This window comes from Phaeoacremonium minimum (genome assembly GCF_000392275.1).
Source record: "Phaeoacremonium minimum UCRPA7 unplaced genomic scaffold PA7_03_scaffold_270, whole genome shotgun sequence".
In the NCBI taxonomy this organism is placed as follows: domain Eukaryota; kingdom Fungi; phylum Ascomycota; class Sordariomycetes; order Togniniales; family Togniniaceae; genus Phaeoacremonium; species Phaeoacremonium minimum.
Window position 1 is genome coordinate 308,772 of NW_006921175.1, and position 17,574 is coordinate 326,345.

Here is a 17,574-nt window from a genome sequence, read left to right on the forward strand (position 1 = left end):
AACTAAAAGTCTTTCTCGTATGCCTTAATTAATGATCTTCATCAACAAGGTGAACGATCTGCATTTTCCTTTTCGTGGTTGAAGGCCATCCTCGATGAAACATGACATAAAATCACGACTTGCAAAAGCATCGCATTCGGTGCTAAGGATGACGTTGAACGGTTTCTTAGGTTAGACCTTTAACATGGAGCATGCTCCGAGGCCAAGCCCGGAGTTCTCAATTATGGCTGGCCGTAAGCTGTCAAGTTAGTGCTTGCATAACAAATTCACAAGTCGGCTTCGTTTGGAGAACATTTCATTGGCCAAAGACGTTGCCGTTATCGTCGTATTGCCGGTGAACGGTGTAGAAGGATGTTATCCCAGTATTATTGCTCCGGAACATGCTTAATACCTCCGGGTACCGGAGGCATGTGCATCCTTGAAAGCATGAATTTTTGCGTCGACTAGAGTTTTCTAATTTTAACCGTCCTCCCCATTTCCTCCGATCCTGGCAAATTGTGGTATACCACATTGATCACAATCCTCTCAGTTTAAAATGAACCGTCTCAAGGAACATAGCGGTGGCATAGTTAACGAGAACACGGGGAATGCTGCAGATCCCATCGTCACCAAACTGGCTAACGAAGATCAAGTATCGTGGTATAAGAAGCGTAATTTACGCTACTTATATTTTATGCTCGTTCCAACGTGCATGGGTATCCAGATAACTTCCGGGTTTCATGCGCAAATGGTGAATGCTATGCAACTTTTGCCTTCGTGGATAGATTGTAAGAGACCAAAACTAGATAATGCACCATTCATTCGTGTTCTGACAATTACTATCTTGCAGATTTTGAGCATCCCCAAGGCACTTTGAAGGGAATCATTGCTGCCGCGTATCCCCTCGGTGCTATCCTCTCACTGCCATTTATTCCATTCATCAACGACCATTTTGGAAGACGCTGGTCTATCTTTGGAGGGTCTTGCATCATGGTTGCGGGCTCCTTCGTGCAAGGATTCTCCATCAATAGTAAGTTACTCGCTGTCGTTCACATAATGGAGCATACATTAAGAAACAACCAACAGCTGGGATGTACATCGTCGCTCGTTTAATTCTGGGTTTCGGAATTCCTCCATGCCTTGTCTCTGGTTCATCGTTGATTGGAGAGCTTGGCCATCCGAAAGAGCGACCTGTTTTGACCTCATTGTTTAGTGTTGCATACTTCTTCGGTCAAATAAGTGCGGCGGGCATTTGTTTCGGCACCAATAACATACTCACTAATTGGGGATGGAGAATTCCTTCTCTTCTTCAGATGGCTCCTCCACTAATACAAATCAGCTTCGTGTTTCTCTTACCGGAGAGCCCGCGATGGCTAATCACGAAAGATCGCAGTGAAGAGGCTTTGCAAATACTCGTGAAATACCATGCCGAAGGTGACTACAACTCAGAGTTCTCGAGAGCCGAGATTGCACAAATTCAAACTACTGTTCATATCGAAATGCAGCGTACCAAGACGTCATGGTTGGATGTGGTAGCCACAAAAGGCATGCGCAAAAGACTGTTGACGACATGCATGCTTGGACTATTCACTCAATGGTCTGGCGGGACTTTGATCTCGTATTACCTTGGTGATCTTCTCGAGATCATTGGCCAGAAGTCGTCTGCCTTCAAGCAAACGATCAACGTCTCACTTGCTTGTTGGAGCTTGATCTGTTCTTTCGCGGCATCGATGGTAGTCCGCCGATTCAAGCGTCGGCAGATGTACATTGCTTGTACAACCAGTTTGCTCGTGGTTTTCATCTGCTGGACTATTAGCATGGAACAAGCCATGACAGCAGAGAAGTCTAACTACACCAACAAAGCCGCGGGAAGCGCAAGCATTTTCTTCATATTCGCGTACGCTCCTTGCTACTGTCTTGCACTCAATACCCTGACTTACAGTATGTCCGCACTCTCAAGCTCCATAATAATAGAAAGCCACTTACCATAACTACAGCTTTCCTTGTAGAGCTCTGGCCTTACAATGAAAGGTCTCGTGGCATCGCGATATTCCAGCTTTTCGCACGTTGCGCCGAGTTCTTTACAACATTTGTTAATCCTATTGGCCTATCAAATATAAGTTGGAGGTTCTTCATAACATATTGTTGTTTCTTAGCGTTTGAAGTTGCATTTGTATACTTTATATTCCCTGAAACCTTTGGGAGAACGCTCGAAGAGACCACGTTCTGTATGTTTGCTCCTCGTCTCATTTTTAGTAATATGTCTGCTAATAATTCAATATTAGTATTTGAGGAAAAGTCACTTGCAGATCAAGCTGTTGTTGCGGTCAAGAGATCCATGTTGCCTCACAATGCGACAGAGGAGAGAAAAACAATCGAGAACATGGAGGCAAAACAAAGGAATCTGTAGCGTTGGCCATGAGTGTAAGTGGGCAATGAGTATTTGCCTAGCAATTCAGATTTGATGAAGAGGAGTGGAATCGCACTTCCTTCAAGAATAGGTGTAGAGAACAAAGTAAGTTGGTGAAGCTGGATACCTTTAATCAGTCGAATTCTCTTATTGGCAACAATGACATGGATAATTATAATTTCAAGAAGGATAATTAATCGCAGGTAGATTGAAAACGGTATTGATCAGATGAATAGAATCGTTGCAAGGCTTTCTAGCCTAACTATATAAGCTAGCCAGACTCATCTACAAGAGGCTGTTGGTGTGTGTCCATGAGTGAGCTTGACTGTGGGGTTATAGAGATCAGGCACAGGTCCCACCATCGACTTCACCAACAGACTGATGGCACTCTCGTCAAATTATTCGTTATTGCTCTGTGTCTGTCTATTTCGTAATAGCTTATATCTTTGGAGAACAGCCGCAGTTGTCTTCGCAGCATAACAACAGAGTGATGACATGAACCGAGCGTATTCCTTAATAGTCGTCACTAAAAGGTTACAACTTCATCTCTTTGCAGTTTGATATAAGCCACTCAGGTTAGCCTTTCGTATCCATATCTGGAATATTTAAAATATTTCTGTGTGAACAAGCCCGCTCAATCTTCTTGGAATATCGAGGATGGCATCTAGGTGGGTTAATTTGCTATGATACCTTTCCAGGTATATGCAAATAGCCTGGCATTCCAAAGTGAACCGTCTCCACATGTACCATGCACGATATTGGCTGAATAAAGCAAACCAGTAGGCGATTAACGTCAGAGCATAAGGATCCTTGTCCTGGACCAAAATCTTGAATTCCAACGGCATCAGACTGACGAATGAGTAGAAGCAAAGAACCGTTGACTGGTTACTTTCCATCGTCATGAGGTTGTTGAGAATATTTGCGGGGATATAGAAGGGGTTGGTCGGAGTATTGGTGTCACCGCATAGACCGAGGAGCTTACTGAGCTCGCGAGGCAACTTCTTCAGCATTGGATCAGGCGCTGCCATGTCGTGAATAAAGGCGGCTTCTTCGACCATCGATCGAAGACAACTGTCCGGTCGGTAGAGATCCGCGATGTTCCATAGCGCTCGCTTTCCGTCATACATTCTCAACCAGTCTAAATCGTTTTCGCACGGTTTCCGGAGCGGCCAAGCTTGTTCGGGAGTCTGCGCTTCGATGCTCGCAAGTGTGCCTGCCCCTAGAAATACGGCCGCAGCCCAGATCGCATCTCGCTTCGAAGACGTCAGTGGGCCAGACAATGTTTTGCCGAACAATGCGGTTCCTGAGTATAAATGAAATAGCTCTGCTCTAGATGGCGGTGGCGGTGGTGAGTGAAGGAGATGGCGATCGTGCATCATTGTTAAGCTCATTGTGATGTGCATGAGAAATGGATGCTGCAGGTAACGGTCTGATTAGCAGCGCTGAGTATAGAATTGCAGATCTTGAAAGACGTACAAGACAAGCGAGGCGGACTGCTTCTCGCTGATACATTTTCACACAGTTGACTGTAGACAAGGTGGGTACAGTCCTGCTATGAAAGCGGCTGAGTACATCAAGATCCTGACTCGTCAACTCGAGTGGTCGACTTTGACCATTTGATGCAGGTTCCTGCGCTAGTGATGCATTGACGATGCCGAGGACTGTCTGTTTCACCGAGAGCGCCGGTAGAATGTCCGTATGAAATGAACCGTCAACTGAAGGCTGGAGAACAGCCTCACCAACAGTAGCTCGGTGTCCATAGCTACAGGAAACTCCGAAAACACGACATTTTCTGCAACTGGGCTTGCCTTCATCACACTGAGCTTGTTAGTTAGTAGGCCAACAGAACGCTCCACAATGCCACCAGTTGCACACCTTTTCGTGACGTAGCTTGCAATTGTCGCAACCCTTCCGAGACTTGGTATGCACCTTGCGCTTCCGTTTGCGGATTGCCGCTTTTGCGGATGAGTCGGAAGGGAGCGTCATGCTAGGCCGACAGTCCTTATTATTTTTGATCTCTTCAGTTCTGGGAACTTAACGTTCAGAACCGACGAATCAGTTTAATTTTTGGATGTTAGAATCGTCGTTCAAGGCGAGAGCAGAGCGACAATCGCGTCAGATGAGGGCTAAAGGATTAGATAGAGAAGAGAAGTGATGTTAGGTCCACTTTGCGGTGGCAGTGTTCCTAGTTGGATATCGGCAAATACTGGTCTGTTGACTAGGTTCAGGGGTGTTTTGCCTTGCAACGCTAACCCAAACCCGTATTCCTCTCATGCCACTACACCTAATTTGGTCAAGGCAGATCTACAGAGGAAGAGAGCCTCAACATATTCGCCTTTTTTCTTCCTATCTTCTCTCGCTAACCTTCGTCCGTATTCATCTAGCACTTTAAGCCTGATTAGATTTATGGGCTAATAATAACGTGTTGATTTGATTGTTCAGCACCAAATTGAGTGATGCCTACCGTCCGATGGAATGGCGTAATCATACTCCGACCGAGGCGCCGAGGGTGATATAAATTGAAGCAAGTATTCCTCACGCCGTAGTTTTCATGACGACAGTTTCAAATCTTCACAAATCTCTCCAGCCCAAACTGTTGTAAAACATTCCCCAATATGGCTCATTCACTCCCTGAAACTATGAAGGCCCTCGTCTGCGAAGAGGTTGGTCAGCCCCTCAAACTACAAACGCTGCCCACCCCGCAGCCCACGATTGGAAGTGTTGTCGTACATGTGTTGTGCATTTCATCTCAGCGTAGTCTACCTGCTGCGTTGACTGGCAAAACCTTCTTCACTTTTCCCACGCCACTTACCCCTGGCAATGCGGCCATCGGTCGCGTGGCTGCCATAGGGCAGGACACGACAAGCCTGGCAGTCGGTCAACTCGTCATGCTCGAGGCTTTTATCCGTGCGCGCGATAATCCGGATATCCAAATTTTGTGGGGATTTTATGATGGCCAGACGCCTGAATCCAAGAAGTTCATGGCTGATAACTGGTCTCGAGGTACCTATGCCGAGTATGTCCGTGCCCCGCTTGAAAATACTTGGGCCTTGGACGAGAAGAGGCTCTGCGGATCGCCTTCCGACGGCGGCCTGGGCTATACTGTTGAGGATCTGGCGGCTCTGTCAGAGATCCTCATACCCTACGCCGGCTTGCGTAATATTGGTGTCCAAGCAGGCGAGAAAGTCATCATTGCCCCGGCCACAGGTGGGTTCAGCGGCGCAGCTGTGACAGTAGCGCACGCTATGGGCGCTAGAGTCATTGCAATGAGCCGCGACGTTGAGACTCTGAAGAAAATGAAGCGTCAATATCCAGCCATAGAGATCGTTCCCAACACCGGTGATGCTCAGGCTGATGCAGCGGCTCTAAAGGTGCTGGGGCCCATCGATGCATATCTTGACATTTCGCCACCCCAGGCAGCTGCCTCAACGCACATTCGAAGCTGCTTTATGGCGGTACGGCAGTATGGTCGAGTATCACTCATGGGAATGATCGCTGCGGATCTGACCATGCCGTATATCTTGAGTGTCGGGGGTAACTTGACCATCCGCGGACAGTTCATGTATGAGCGGGAAGATGTGAAGGGACTCGTCAAATTAGCTGAGTCTGGATTGCTTAAACTTGGCGAGGCAGGTGGGTATGAAGTCCGTGGAAGGTTTAAGCTGGAGGAAATCGAGGATTGTTTCCGAGTAACCTCTGCGAGCTCAAGAGCGGGCCAAATTGTGTTGATTAAGCCTTAGAGGAACACCTCTGCATATATCCCGACTCACTTCACTTTATCAAATGATATTTCAATAATTAGGAACGACTACAGCTGTTAAGCGAGTTGTTAATTTCTTACTGCAGTGAGCCTTGGCACAGATGGGCGTGGTTAGCTGACTTTCCAATTTGTAAAGCCATGTATTTCACCACCAATTAGATGGCCCTTTGCACTCAGTGAGGTTAGGCCACTATCAGCAGCTGATCAGATGAACAGGTAGTAACCAGATCCAGAAGATCTGTTGGCACCGATGTGCATATGCGGGGACACGTGTATTGATTCTTACCACTTGCCTAATCTGATCTCGTCAATAATTACCATCGTAATACTCGACCCAAAAGGTATTTACTAGTCTCTTTGCGATTTTCTGTTATGCACAATTGTGGCACAGCATTGTCGAATTATTGTTTTATCATCATATATCATAAATGTTGGTTGTTCTTCAGCAATTATTTTCCAATCATAGTCTTCTCTTTCGTAGAGGGGGGAGTAGGCGTTGCCCAAGACAATGGCAGCACCTCACACACGCCACACTACTGCAAGCCTCATCACGCCTATAGATTTGCTGGGTGTAGACGCAGGCCGTTTGACTGAGAACGGGCCGAGGGAGCCGCGATGGCAGCCGGTCGAACTCTATCCTCAAACAGTCAAACTCTATTTTCTGGCGGTTGCGCAATTAAATCTCGCCGTGAATCCGCATTGGTGGTCTTTTGTATCTAAATCTATTTGACTTCATAATACAAAATCTATACTGGCATCATGTCGCCGTCCAATTCCGGGTTTAGCGCCCATGTCACGGTCACTATGGCCCCCGAGAATGTTCCCAAGTTTCTAGAGGCATTCAGAGGCGTGTATGAGAAAGTGATTCAAGAACCGGAATGCACCTTCTTCGAAGCGTACGAATCACCAGAGGAACCTGGAAAACTGATATGGATTGAGAACTGGTTCAGACACCCCACAGCCTGAAGTTGTGGACTTATCTAATGCAGAAGCAGGACTAAGTCGAAGGAATGGGTCTTCCGAGTAAGCTCCCTTATGCACTCTTATTTTCCACCACTTACACCTAGCCAAGGAACAAGTCACCAAACAGCATTATAAAGATTATCTTGCTGTGGCTGAGCCCTTGTTCACAAGTCGAGAGTTTCGGTTCTTCAAGCCGTTACCTCAATTCCATATGGCCAAGCTATAACGACTGAATGATAGTAGCCAGGCGTAATGACAAGCGTCGTATCTCTGGTAGTCCCTATTACTGTTGAACAACATTCTCTCTATTTCTAGACCGCTTCTAATGTATCTGTAAAATGGAAACTGTATGTAGTACAAAGAAGACATGTATTCGGTCATGGGATGTAACGCTGCGTCGACTACAGCAAGGGTTTAAATTGTGAGATCTAGTCATCTATCAGAGACTTATACCAAGTCTCAACAAGTTTTATGACTGGCACATTTTACCGATAATTCTGTGAAGGTGTCGATGTGACTGCGTATTCTAGTCTTAGATGCACCCAACCCAGAGGAAGGATGCCACCAGACCAAGCATGTGAGCTCCACAATGCCGCAACAACCAACAACAATAACGTGACTCTTCTAAAGCGGTTCCCAGGGAGACTCATGACGCAAAGACATCCAACATAGCTCATTAATTTTCCCTCCGTAAGAGACTCTACACCCCTCATCCAAGCAGCAGCCCAAAATGCCCAAGTTCACTGCCGTCTCTCTTGCCCCACACGCCACGAAAGTCCCTGGTGGGGCAAAATTGTTGATCCCTCCTCAGCTCTTTTAACACGTTGACGAATAATAACGTTTGCTGCCCCTATAGCTCAGGGGTAGAGCGCAGCACTTGTAATGCTGAGGCCGGTGGTTCAAATCCGTCTGGGGGCAAACGCTTACTCTTTTTGTCTGTGATTCTTGATCGAAGATCTGTTGACTGCGATTTCGCGACATCTTGAAATATTTTTATTTTTCCCTCCGGCTCAGGGAGACTGCACCAAGACCGCACGTAGCCTAACAAAGGCATAGAGTGTTGGTACCGATGTTGAACTGAATGAAACAAAACAGAAAGGCTTGTGGTGGGTACAATTGCCAAATCTCTTGTAAAAGCAATCACTCACTCGGGAGCAAACGAGGAGTTGAAAGCAGTCGACTCGCTAGAGTGTTGGTTCCATGGTATTGTCACCCCTACAGATGTACTGTGCAGCCATGAGAATGCACAAGACAAACATTGGGGAAGCTCTTCACCTCAATGTTGTGACCACAACTAGCCTCCTTAGCATAGAGGAATTTCCCAGCCACGCCCTAACCACGAAATATAGTGTCTGATAGTCGCTTCAACCTTGCTACACTGCCCTTACCGGCGGAAGACATTGGTGTGATGAGCATAAGTAGTACTGATTGTTCGTTCCCTCTTCACATCCCCGTCGATGATGATGCTTCTGTCCGAAGAACATTGCTTACCCATTATACCATAGAGACCTTTGACTCGCTTACTTGTGATAGACATGTATCGGCAAGGGGCCTAGACTATCCGTTATAGACCGCGAGCACATTTCAAGGTCCGTTGTAACGAGGAAACGCATTCAAGGAGCGCAAGTACAACCTCTTTAATCTTACAGAGAGGAGAAATATTGACACGAGATAGTGGGTATACTCCTGGGCAATTCGGAGCCAGGCAGTAGCCCTTCCAAGGTTTGCAGCTATGGCATGGCAATAGCAAAGGAATCACTTCTGCCTTGTTAGCATCACAAAATTGACATGAACATCAATGCCGTGGCGTTAATTCTAACGAATATGTGTAGATGATGTTTAGTCAAACCGTTGAGTGTCATATGTTTTGCAGTCTCAAGCATAAGATTGATCAAATGTTACAAGAATACCGCAAGTAAGACAAGTCAACCCAATTCGCTTTAAAGAACTATTTGCTCTAACACGTTTCCCCCATCAATGAATGCCAGACACACCATTCAGCTCATCGTACATATCACAGACGCTCCTCTAACGCCAGCTTGCCCACAGCCTTCAACCCCCTCTCGCCATCAGCGAGGATGCACCACCCTTTGGCGCCTAGGGTCGGGCCCTCGGTGCCAGCAACGACGGCCTTGAAGTTGCCCTCCTCGCGCGCAAAGGCGAGGGCGGCGTCATCGTACGCGCCGGGCTGCAGCCAGACGGCGGGGACGCCGAGGCTCTTGGCCTCCTGCAGGGCCTTGATGGTCACGGCGGGCGGCGTGATGAAGGAGACGGACGTGCTCTTGGGGCTGGGCAGCGCGGTGAGCGTGGGTGCGGTCGGGAACTCCTTGGCCTCGACGGCGATGGAGGGCGCCCGGGGGTTGATGGGCGTTGCCGGCAGGTTGTGGTTGGCGTACCAGGAGAAGACTGAGCTGTGTCAGTATGACATTAACCGGAAAGAGCTATGACACATGATAAGGACAAAAGAAGACGTGAGAAGTATCTAATTGAAGACATCAGGTCCAGCCCGGAGGACTTCATGTCGCTTAGAGACGCGGAGCTGCCGTGGGCCGCGGCACAGCTCCGGGGCCAGCCCCCTCGGTCCTCGGAGTCTTTCTGCACTTGCAAAGGCACTTCACGACATCTACAAAGTCAACTGACCTTTGTGACCGAACTTGGATGGATCCGTGCTTGCGCCGACTACGGCGAATGCAGGGGATTCAAAGAATTGCTGCATGGTGGCGTCGGTCGTCATTTTGGCGGTTGTTGGCGGGGTTGAGGCTGGGCGACTGTGAGGATTGCGTCGCGAGTGATGAAAGTACCGGGAGTGTTGTAATCCGTTTGACGGTAGAGTAGATGTTGAATTGATTCCTGATCTTGATTTTAAAGCCAGACGACTTGCGGGTGCAGCGAGACGCTCATACGTCTTTATATTCATTGAATAAACAGTCTCTAAATATGGCGTGCTGTGATCTAAATAAGGTATACTACTTTATGTCGGTCCCTCAGGATCGACAGGATCACAGTCTCGCCCGTTAAGCTACCTGTAGGCTGCCCGGATGGAGCTGAAGCGACTTGTCACACACTGTACTCTTACATGCGGCACTCCTCATATTCAGCCTCGGAATCCAAGGCAAATCCGACCTTTCTGATTCGAAGATGGGGTATGAGCCGTCCAACCGACAGCTACCTGTCTTAATAAAGTGATCTGGACTAACAGCCGGGATCTGGACCCCACAGCTTCACAGGCGCATCGCATCATTTCAAGGATCTCCGAGATGGCTTCCCGCTCAACGTCTGGCCGATATCGCCGGTCGCTGGTCCGTCAGTCCGAGCGGAAATCGTCGGTCATATTGGTGACGAAATATCCAAGCATACTGCTGTCTATCACCTCAAACCAGTGCGCAGCCGCTTATTTCCAATGGCAATAAGAACTGGCCTCTGCCCGACAGGGCGCATCTTTTGACGATGCTACAGACTGTGCTATACCAAGTTGTGCTATAATAGACTACGTCCTGAGCTCACAGCCCACCATCTGCGCCACCAGCACGCAATGAACAATAGCCGCTCCCTTCGATAATCGATTTGTCTTGGGTTCTGCACTTCCCGCTCCGGCAGGATCAGCCCTGTGCCTGAAAGATTAGAGCGATTAGAAGAGATTATTAAACACCTGCATTGGAGTCGGGGAGACATAGCGCGCGCGCGCACTCGCGGCTGACACCGGCGCAATCATGACAAGCTTCGCGTAAATCCTCCCTGTCCTACCTACCTGCAGGCCTTCAGGACCAACCCATCGTACCTCCAAAGCTGACAACTGCCGCTGCCAGCAAATCGGGATTCTCGTACGCTGGCTACGCAGCTTTCCGCCCCAGCTATCCACCAGCGCTGTTCCGCACTGTCCTCGGCTTCCACAATGCCCACCGAACAGGCTCCCCGAACAAGACGTCATCGCCCTCGCCCAGCGGCACGCTGCTCGACATCGGCTGTGGCCATGGCCTCATCTCGCGGGAGCTGGCGCCGCACTTCGCAGCCGTGACCGCGATCGACCCCAGCGCAGGCATGGTGGCCAAGGCGCGCGAGCTGACGACCGACCCGAAGATCAGCGTGCGGCAGGCCGGCGCAGAGGACCTGTCGTTCCTGGCAGACCGGTCGGTGGACATGGCGGTGGCGGGCCAGGCGGCGCACTGGTTCGACTACAAGCGGGCGTGGCCGGAGCTGGCGCGCGTGGTCAAGAGCGGCGGGACGCTGGCGTTCTGGGGGTACAAGGACAACATTCTCGTGGGCTACCCGCAGATCATACCCATCTACTTCCGGTTCGTCTACGGTGGCGGGGAGGTCGCGCCGGGCATCGAGGGCCTCGAGAGGTTCTGGGAGAATCCCGGGCGGTCGATCCTCAGGGACTCTCTGCAGGCGGTGGTGCCGCCCGAGGCGGACTGGGCGGATGTGAAGCGCATAGTCTGGGACCCGGACCGCGAGACAGGCTCGATCGAGGATGCGCCGGTGGAGGCGCTCTGGCAAAGAAAGACGCTCAAGCTGGGCGAGTTCGAGGGCTACTTGCGGACGTTCAGTTCGTTCAATAACTGGAGGGCGGAGTACCCCGAGAAGAAGAGCCGGGCGGAAGGAGGAGATGGCGATCTCGTGGATGTCATGTTTGATCGCTTCCTCGATGCCGTGCCAGAGTGGAAGGCACTGGGAGACAAGTGGAGGGAATTCGAGGTAGACTCAGTCTGGGGGACTGTCATCCTGATGGCCAGGAGAAGATGAGATCCAAGTGGCCTCAGACTTTGTTGTACACTAAGTATAGACTTATGCCCCAATACTCAAATGTCGAAGATCATAGATCACGACTACAACGTGAATACTGCCCATGATCCATCTTCTCTATGAAATGCTCTACACGTGTATAATGCTATGTATAATAGACCCATTATGAGGTATTCAGGGTTCTGGGCAGAATGCAGGGTCTATAGTGTGATTGGCCGGTGTTGATCGTTGCCAATTACCAGGCAACTTACGGTGAGGTCTGGTTGCCCCGCCAAAGATGATCCATGGCCAGCAGCAATCTGAGCGCATGAAAGGCACAGACCAGGGTGACACTCTGGGAGGGCCAAGGGCCACCGCTTTAAACAAAAAGGGTCTTTCTGTTTCGCATGCGCATGTCTGCTTTCCTCTTCCTCTTTCCCTAGAAAACCACTATCGTGAGCCTCATTCCAGCTTCATTTGACCATACCAATTCCATCAGACACTTCGAGAAGCAGAAATGGTGAGTTACAGCCGTCTTCTCTACTGAAAAGTCCCCCTCCACACTGTTTGTACTGCAAGCTGCCCGCCTGTAAACAAACCTACCAGTCGCCCTACCCACCACTAAAAACCTGCTGCCCCCTTTAGCGCCTCTGGCGTGCTGCCCATCGGCCATCGGTCCTCAGTCCGTTGCGCAGCTGGCAACCGCTTTGAAAACAGGCGCATCCGCGATCTGCTGCTTTTCACGATCTCCAGTTCCCCTCGTATCCTGCATCTCCAAACTCCTACAACAACAATCAGCTTCTGCGCCTCTTGCACTCTGCCCCTATCGCGCCTCTTGCATCGCATTACCTAAACCCCTCTCAACCGAAACCTCCTCCCCAGCGGGACGCAGTAAACATGGCTTCTAACCAGTACGACGCTCAGGCATCAACAAATTACAAGGAGGCTTTCTCCCTGTTCGACAAGCGCGGCAATGGCCGTGTCACGATCGACAGCCTCGGCGACCTGCTACGCGCCTGCGGCCAGAACCCCACGATGACCGAGATCCGGGACCTCGAGAAGAACGTGGGCGGTGACTGTAGGTGTTACCCCGTTGGTCGCTCCCCGTTTGTTTACCGGGCGGTGTGGAGATGATGGATTCACCCTCCTACGAGGGCGCAACAGCAAAGCTGGCAGATCTTCTACCGCGACGAGTGCAAGAGATAACTGGTGCCAGATGGGAGAATGCTAATGCGTGCTGCCCCCTACAGTTGACTTTGAGACCTTCCAGCGCGTGCTGAACCGCCCCGGCGGCTTCCGCGACCCCGGCGAGCCAGAGGAGTACTGCCGCGGCTTCCAGGTGTTCGACAAGGACATGACGGGCTTCATCGGCGTTGGCCAGCTCAAGTACATTCTGACGAATCTCGGCGAGAAGATGACCGACGAAGAGGTGGACGAGCTGCTCAAGGCCGTCGACACCAGCTCCGGCCAGGTCAACTACACTGGTAAGACTCGCCCCTGAGCAGCATAGAGATATTCCGCGTTTGCTAATATTTTTTTCTCCTCCTCAGACCTCGTACGAACCATTCTCGCGAACTAGACGGGCTACGTGGTGCTCGAGAGGGAGGAACGGAACGTGAATGGAGTCATTGGTCACAAGGGGAAATATATTGCATGCATACTACAATGATGGATTCGGACAGGCGTTTTACATATTTGCTTTCAGAACCCGTGTACGAATTCGGTGCGTTCTCCTGGCTTGGGCTGAGTATGCGCCGGGCTTAGATAGGCACGATTGATGGATTAGAAAAGGCATTGATGCATGCTGGAACTGAAAGCATGACATTACCTCTTCAACCACTTGTGTTTGGTGCATGACTGAATCGAAGATGCTGGGGTATGGGCTCCTGACTTTGTGTGGCGCCTGGTTATCCCAACCTTCATTACCAGAGATTGGCTGTACCAAGCAGGGCTCCTTTATTATCAGTGATACGGTAGTTTCTCCGAAACGTTGAAATCGGGTATATCAAGCTCGTGTGAGCCTTCCAAGGCCACGAAGTGCTGGGATAAGCAAGACTCTTTCGACACGACGACTCTGACATTGATAGCCTCACTCTGGACATTATCCTCCAAAATGCATGCTCTTGGCGCCCTGTCTCTATTGTTGTCGGCTTTCCCGGGCTCTGCTGTGTCGTACACAGTCCCAGACCAGCCAATTGTTCAGAAAGCGCTTGAGTCGACTCATGCGACTCATCAAACAAAGTCAAGGACTGGTGAAGAGCCCTTGATGTGGGGTGGTGGATTGTGGGATTTGCCTGCCCAGAGCGAGGTGAAACATCTGGAGAACGGCAGATTCCAGCACCGTCGGAGGGCAATACCGCTGCTAGGTTAGTTGTCCCTTACCTGTTAGGTAGATGGTTGGTTTCGACAGCTGCAGATGCTTTGTGTCTTTCTGCCTCTTTGCCTTTTCTCCAACTGCACTTTCTCAAACCTAGCAAGACACTTCACTTCACCTTACCAGGGCACGCTTCAACTACCTGCTACCTGCAACCTGCAGCTTTCTGTTACATTGGATCATCCACTTTAACCTGCCGCTCTCGCCCGACATAGTTACGGTTCTGCAACAGCTTATGCGTGTGATCAAACCTACCTGGCATTACCTATTACTGTCATCACCGGTACTGCAGCCAACAGCTGCAATTGATTGACAGAACACACACTCTCTCATCTGGCAACTGGAGTGTCGTAGCCGACCCCGCATCAATCGGCCTACCGTACTAACATACAGTAACTAAGTGCCTGATTGCATCGACACCACTGCCTACTGCTGCCTCCTCCTCCCCTTGCATCTCCGCCTCACTGCTGCGGTCTCTTGCATGCTGCCGGATTAGGTAGCTTCTGAGTCTCTCAGTTTGGGTGTTCCTCTATCCTCTCGGGCATCCTGGCGTCTCTGGGCTCGAAGCGGCGCCGGTCCTTCCTCCTTCTCCTCTCCCTCCTCCTCTTCTCTATAACAGCCGTCATCCTGGCTGCCCCACGTGTCGCTCCTCGACTCTCCGCCATCTTCAACCACCTGCGTTACCGACCCAGCGCCTTCTCCGGCAGTACACCAGCTCCCTCGGGTAGGTGATTGCTCTTCCATGCTGTGCCCGCCTGTTGAGTAAACCATTGCTCTCTTGGATTTTCTCCTCAAGCAAGGAGAGCTTCAGATAGCTACATTGGCTTTATGCCCCTCTTCCACCTTGATCTTCTTCCTCATCACAGACTACTGGCATTGAGTAGGCAAGATGCTAATCTTCTTCCAGCAACAGCCACATACTCGACCTACAAGCCCTTCCTCTCCCATCCACCCGACGTAGTCATGTCGAAGTACAAGAGCCCACCGCAGGCCCCGCCGACCTTCATCGGCACCAAGGAGAGCATCGTCTCGGACGCAAAGGCCATGTGCGACAAGACCCGGAACCTGCTAGACACGCTAGTCGCCCAGATCCCCGCCAGCGACACCTCCAAGACGACCTTTGACACGGTGCTGCTGCCGCAGGTCGAGGACGAGAACGACGCCGCCCTCAGCGCCCGCATCCTCGGCTTCTACCAGTACGTCTCGGGCGACAGCGCCCTGCGGGACGCCTCCACCGAGGCCGAGAAGCTCATGGACGACTTCTCCATCGAGGCGGGCATGCGCGAGGATGTCTTCAAGATCGTCGACGCCGTGTGGCAGAGCAGGGACAAGATCCAGCTGGACCCCGAGAGCGCGCGCCTGCTCGAGAAGGAGAGGAAGAACTACATCAAGAATGGCTTGGGACTGCCGGCCGGTCCGCAGCGGGATCGCTTCAAGGAGATCAAGAAGAGGTTGAGTCAGATCCAGATTGAGTTCACCAAGAACCTGAACGAGGAGAATGGTGGGCTGTGGTTCACGAAGGAGGAGCTGGATGGCGTGCCGGAGGACCTTGTGGACGGCCTGGAGAAGGGGACGGGCGAGAACGACGGGAAGGTGAAGCTGAGCTTCAAATACCCGGACCTCTTCCCAACTTTGAAGTTTGCAAAGAACCCGGAGACACGGCGAAAGCTCTTTATTGCCAATGAGAACAAGGTAGGCCCGCATAGTTTCGAGTATGCCTCAAGGTGAAGACAACTGACACTGTGTTTAGTGCAACCAAAATGCGCCGTTGTTCAAGGAGACGATCCTTCTCCGCGATGAGGCTGCCCGGATGCTAGGCTACCCGGATCATGCCTCTTTCCGCATTGAGGACAAGATGGCCAAGACTCCGAAGACGGTGAATGATTTCCTTGGTGATTTGCGCACGCGACTTGCTCCTGGCGGAGAAAAAGAGAGAGATCACCTCCTAGAGCTCAAGAAGGCCGATGCCGAGGCTCAGGGTCTGTCCTTCGATGGCAACTACTACCTCTGGGACCATAGGTATTATGATCGCCTGATGATTGAGAAGGAGTACAGCATCGATGAGAACAAGATCTCTGAGTATTTCCCGCTCAAGAACACTGTTGCGGGCATGCTGAACATCTTTGAGACGCTGTTTGGCTTTGTGTTCAACGAGTTGTCGCCTGAGGACCGCGCCAAGATTAGTCCCACTGGCAAGGCTGAAGATATTGCGTGGCATGAGGATGTCATCATCTTCAGCGTTTGGGACAATGCGGATGAGGGCGATGGCTTTGTTGGCTACTTGTATCTCGACTTGCACCCGCGGCCCGGCAAATACGGCCACGCCGCGAACTTCAATCTGTAAGTGCTACGGCGATGTTTCTTGTTTGTGTGTTATGAGCTGACACGAAATGATAAAGCCAACCCGGCTTCCTGCTTCCCAATGGCACGCGGCGCTATCCCGCCACGGCCTTGGTGTGCAACTTCAGCAAGCCCACTCCCAAGAAGCCGTCTCTGCTGAAGCACGACGAGGTGGTGACACTGTTCCACGAGCTCGGCCACGGTATCCATGACTTGGCTGGTCGATGCAGGTACAGCCGCTTCCACGGTACCTCCACGGTTAGGGACTTCGTCGAGGCGCCCTCGCAGATGCTCGAGAACTGGTGCTGGACTCCCAGCCAGCTGAAGGCCCTGAGCAAACACTATGAGACTGGCGAGAGCATCCCAGATGACCTAATTGAGAAGCTTATCTCGACGAAGCATGTCAATGATGCACTTTTCAATCTCCGCCAACTGCACTTTGGTATCTTTGACATGACTGTGCACACGCCCAAGACTCACGAGGAGCTTGAGAAGTTGGACCCCAGCGCAGTATACAACGAGCTGCGGACCCAGATCGCCGGGATGAAGGGCCCCGAGGCCCAAGGCGAGCCTAGGTAAGTGGATTCTGTTTAACAACCTCGAAATCGAAATAGTTGACTGACTGGTCACAGCACCTGGGGCAACGGCCAAGCCACATTTGGCCATCTCATCGGTGGCTACGACGCCGGTTACTACGGCTACCTCTCCTCGCAGGTATACTCGACCGACATGTTCTACAGCGTGTTCAAGCAGAACCCTATGGATTCGAAGGAGGGCAGACGGTACAGGCACACTGTACTGGAGAAGGGCGGTAGCCAGGAGGAGATGCTTACGCTAGAGCAGTTCCTGGGCAGGAAGCCTAACAATGAGGCTTTCTACAAGGATTTGGGACTGTCGAGCTGACTAGCTAAAAAGGGGGATCTTGAGCGGAGTCGGCTGTGAGCATTGCATGGTATGCTTGGCAGAACCATCGCCTCTTGAGAAGAACTGAAGTAGTAGACGTCACTCAAATTCAACAATTAGTAA

The 17,574-nt window shown here is 50.9% G+C and overlaps 5 protein-coding genes across 5 annotated transcripts; 4 read left to right on the top strand and 1 right to left on the bottom strand.

Moving 5' to 3' along the window:
- Positions 1-5,004: 5,004 nt before the first annotated feature.
- On the top strand, positions 5,005-6,129 carry UCRPA7_3351 (putative alcohol dehydrogenase protein; the record flags this gene model as incomplete). The annotated part of the gene is made up of 1 exon (XM_007915914.1): positions 5,005-6,129. One exon carries the CDS (start codon positions 5,005-5,007, stop codon positions 6,127-6,129), a length of 1,125 nt encoding a protein of 374 aa, XP_007914105.1.
- Positions 6,130-9,126: 2,997 nt separating this feature from the next.
- Positions 9,127-9,846, bottom strand: UCRPA7_3352 (putative binding domain-containing protein; the record flags this gene model as incomplete). Its single annotated transcript, XM_007915912.1, has 2 exons — positions 9,127-9,518; positions 9,753-9,846. 2 exons carry the CDS (start codon positions 9,844-9,846, stop codon positions 9,127-9,129), a joined length of 486 nt encoding a protein of 161 aa, XP_007914103.1.
- Positions 9,847-10,822: 976 nt separating this feature from the next.
- UCRPA7_3353 (putative methyltransferase domain-containing protein) lies at positions 10,823-11,855 on the top strand (the record flags this gene model as incomplete). The annotated part of the gene is made up of 2 exons (XM_007915889.1): positions 10,823-10,836; positions 10,919-11,855. 2 exons carry the CDS (start codon positions 10,823-10,825, stop codon positions 11,853-11,855), a joined length of 951 nt encoding a protein of 316 aa, XP_007914080.1.
- Positions 11,856-12,731: 876 nt separating this feature from the next.
- On the top strand, positions 12,732-13,413 carry UCRPA7_3354 (putative myosin regulatory light chain cdc4 protein; the record flags this gene model as incomplete). Its single annotated transcript, XM_007915884.1, has 3 exons — positions 12,732-12,912; positions 13,085-13,318; positions 13,385-13,413. 3 exons carry the CDS (start codon positions 12,732-12,734, stop codon positions 13,411-13,413), a joined length of 444 nt encoding a protein of 147 aa, XP_007914075.1.
- A 1,758-nt stretch (positions 13,414-15,171) lies between these two features.
- On the top strand, positions 15,172-17,451 carry UCRPA7_3355 (putative metallopeptidase protein; the record flags this gene model as incomplete). The annotated part of the gene is made up of 4 exons (XM_007916003.1): positions 15,172-15,900; positions 15,959-16,548; positions 16,608-17,123; positions 17,181-17,451. The coding sequence occupies 4 exons, from the start codon at positions 15,172-15,174 to the stop codon at positions 17,449-17,451; spliced, it is 2,106 nt and encodes a 701-aa protein (XP_007914194.1).
- Positions 17,452-17,574: the final 123 nt, after the last annotated feature.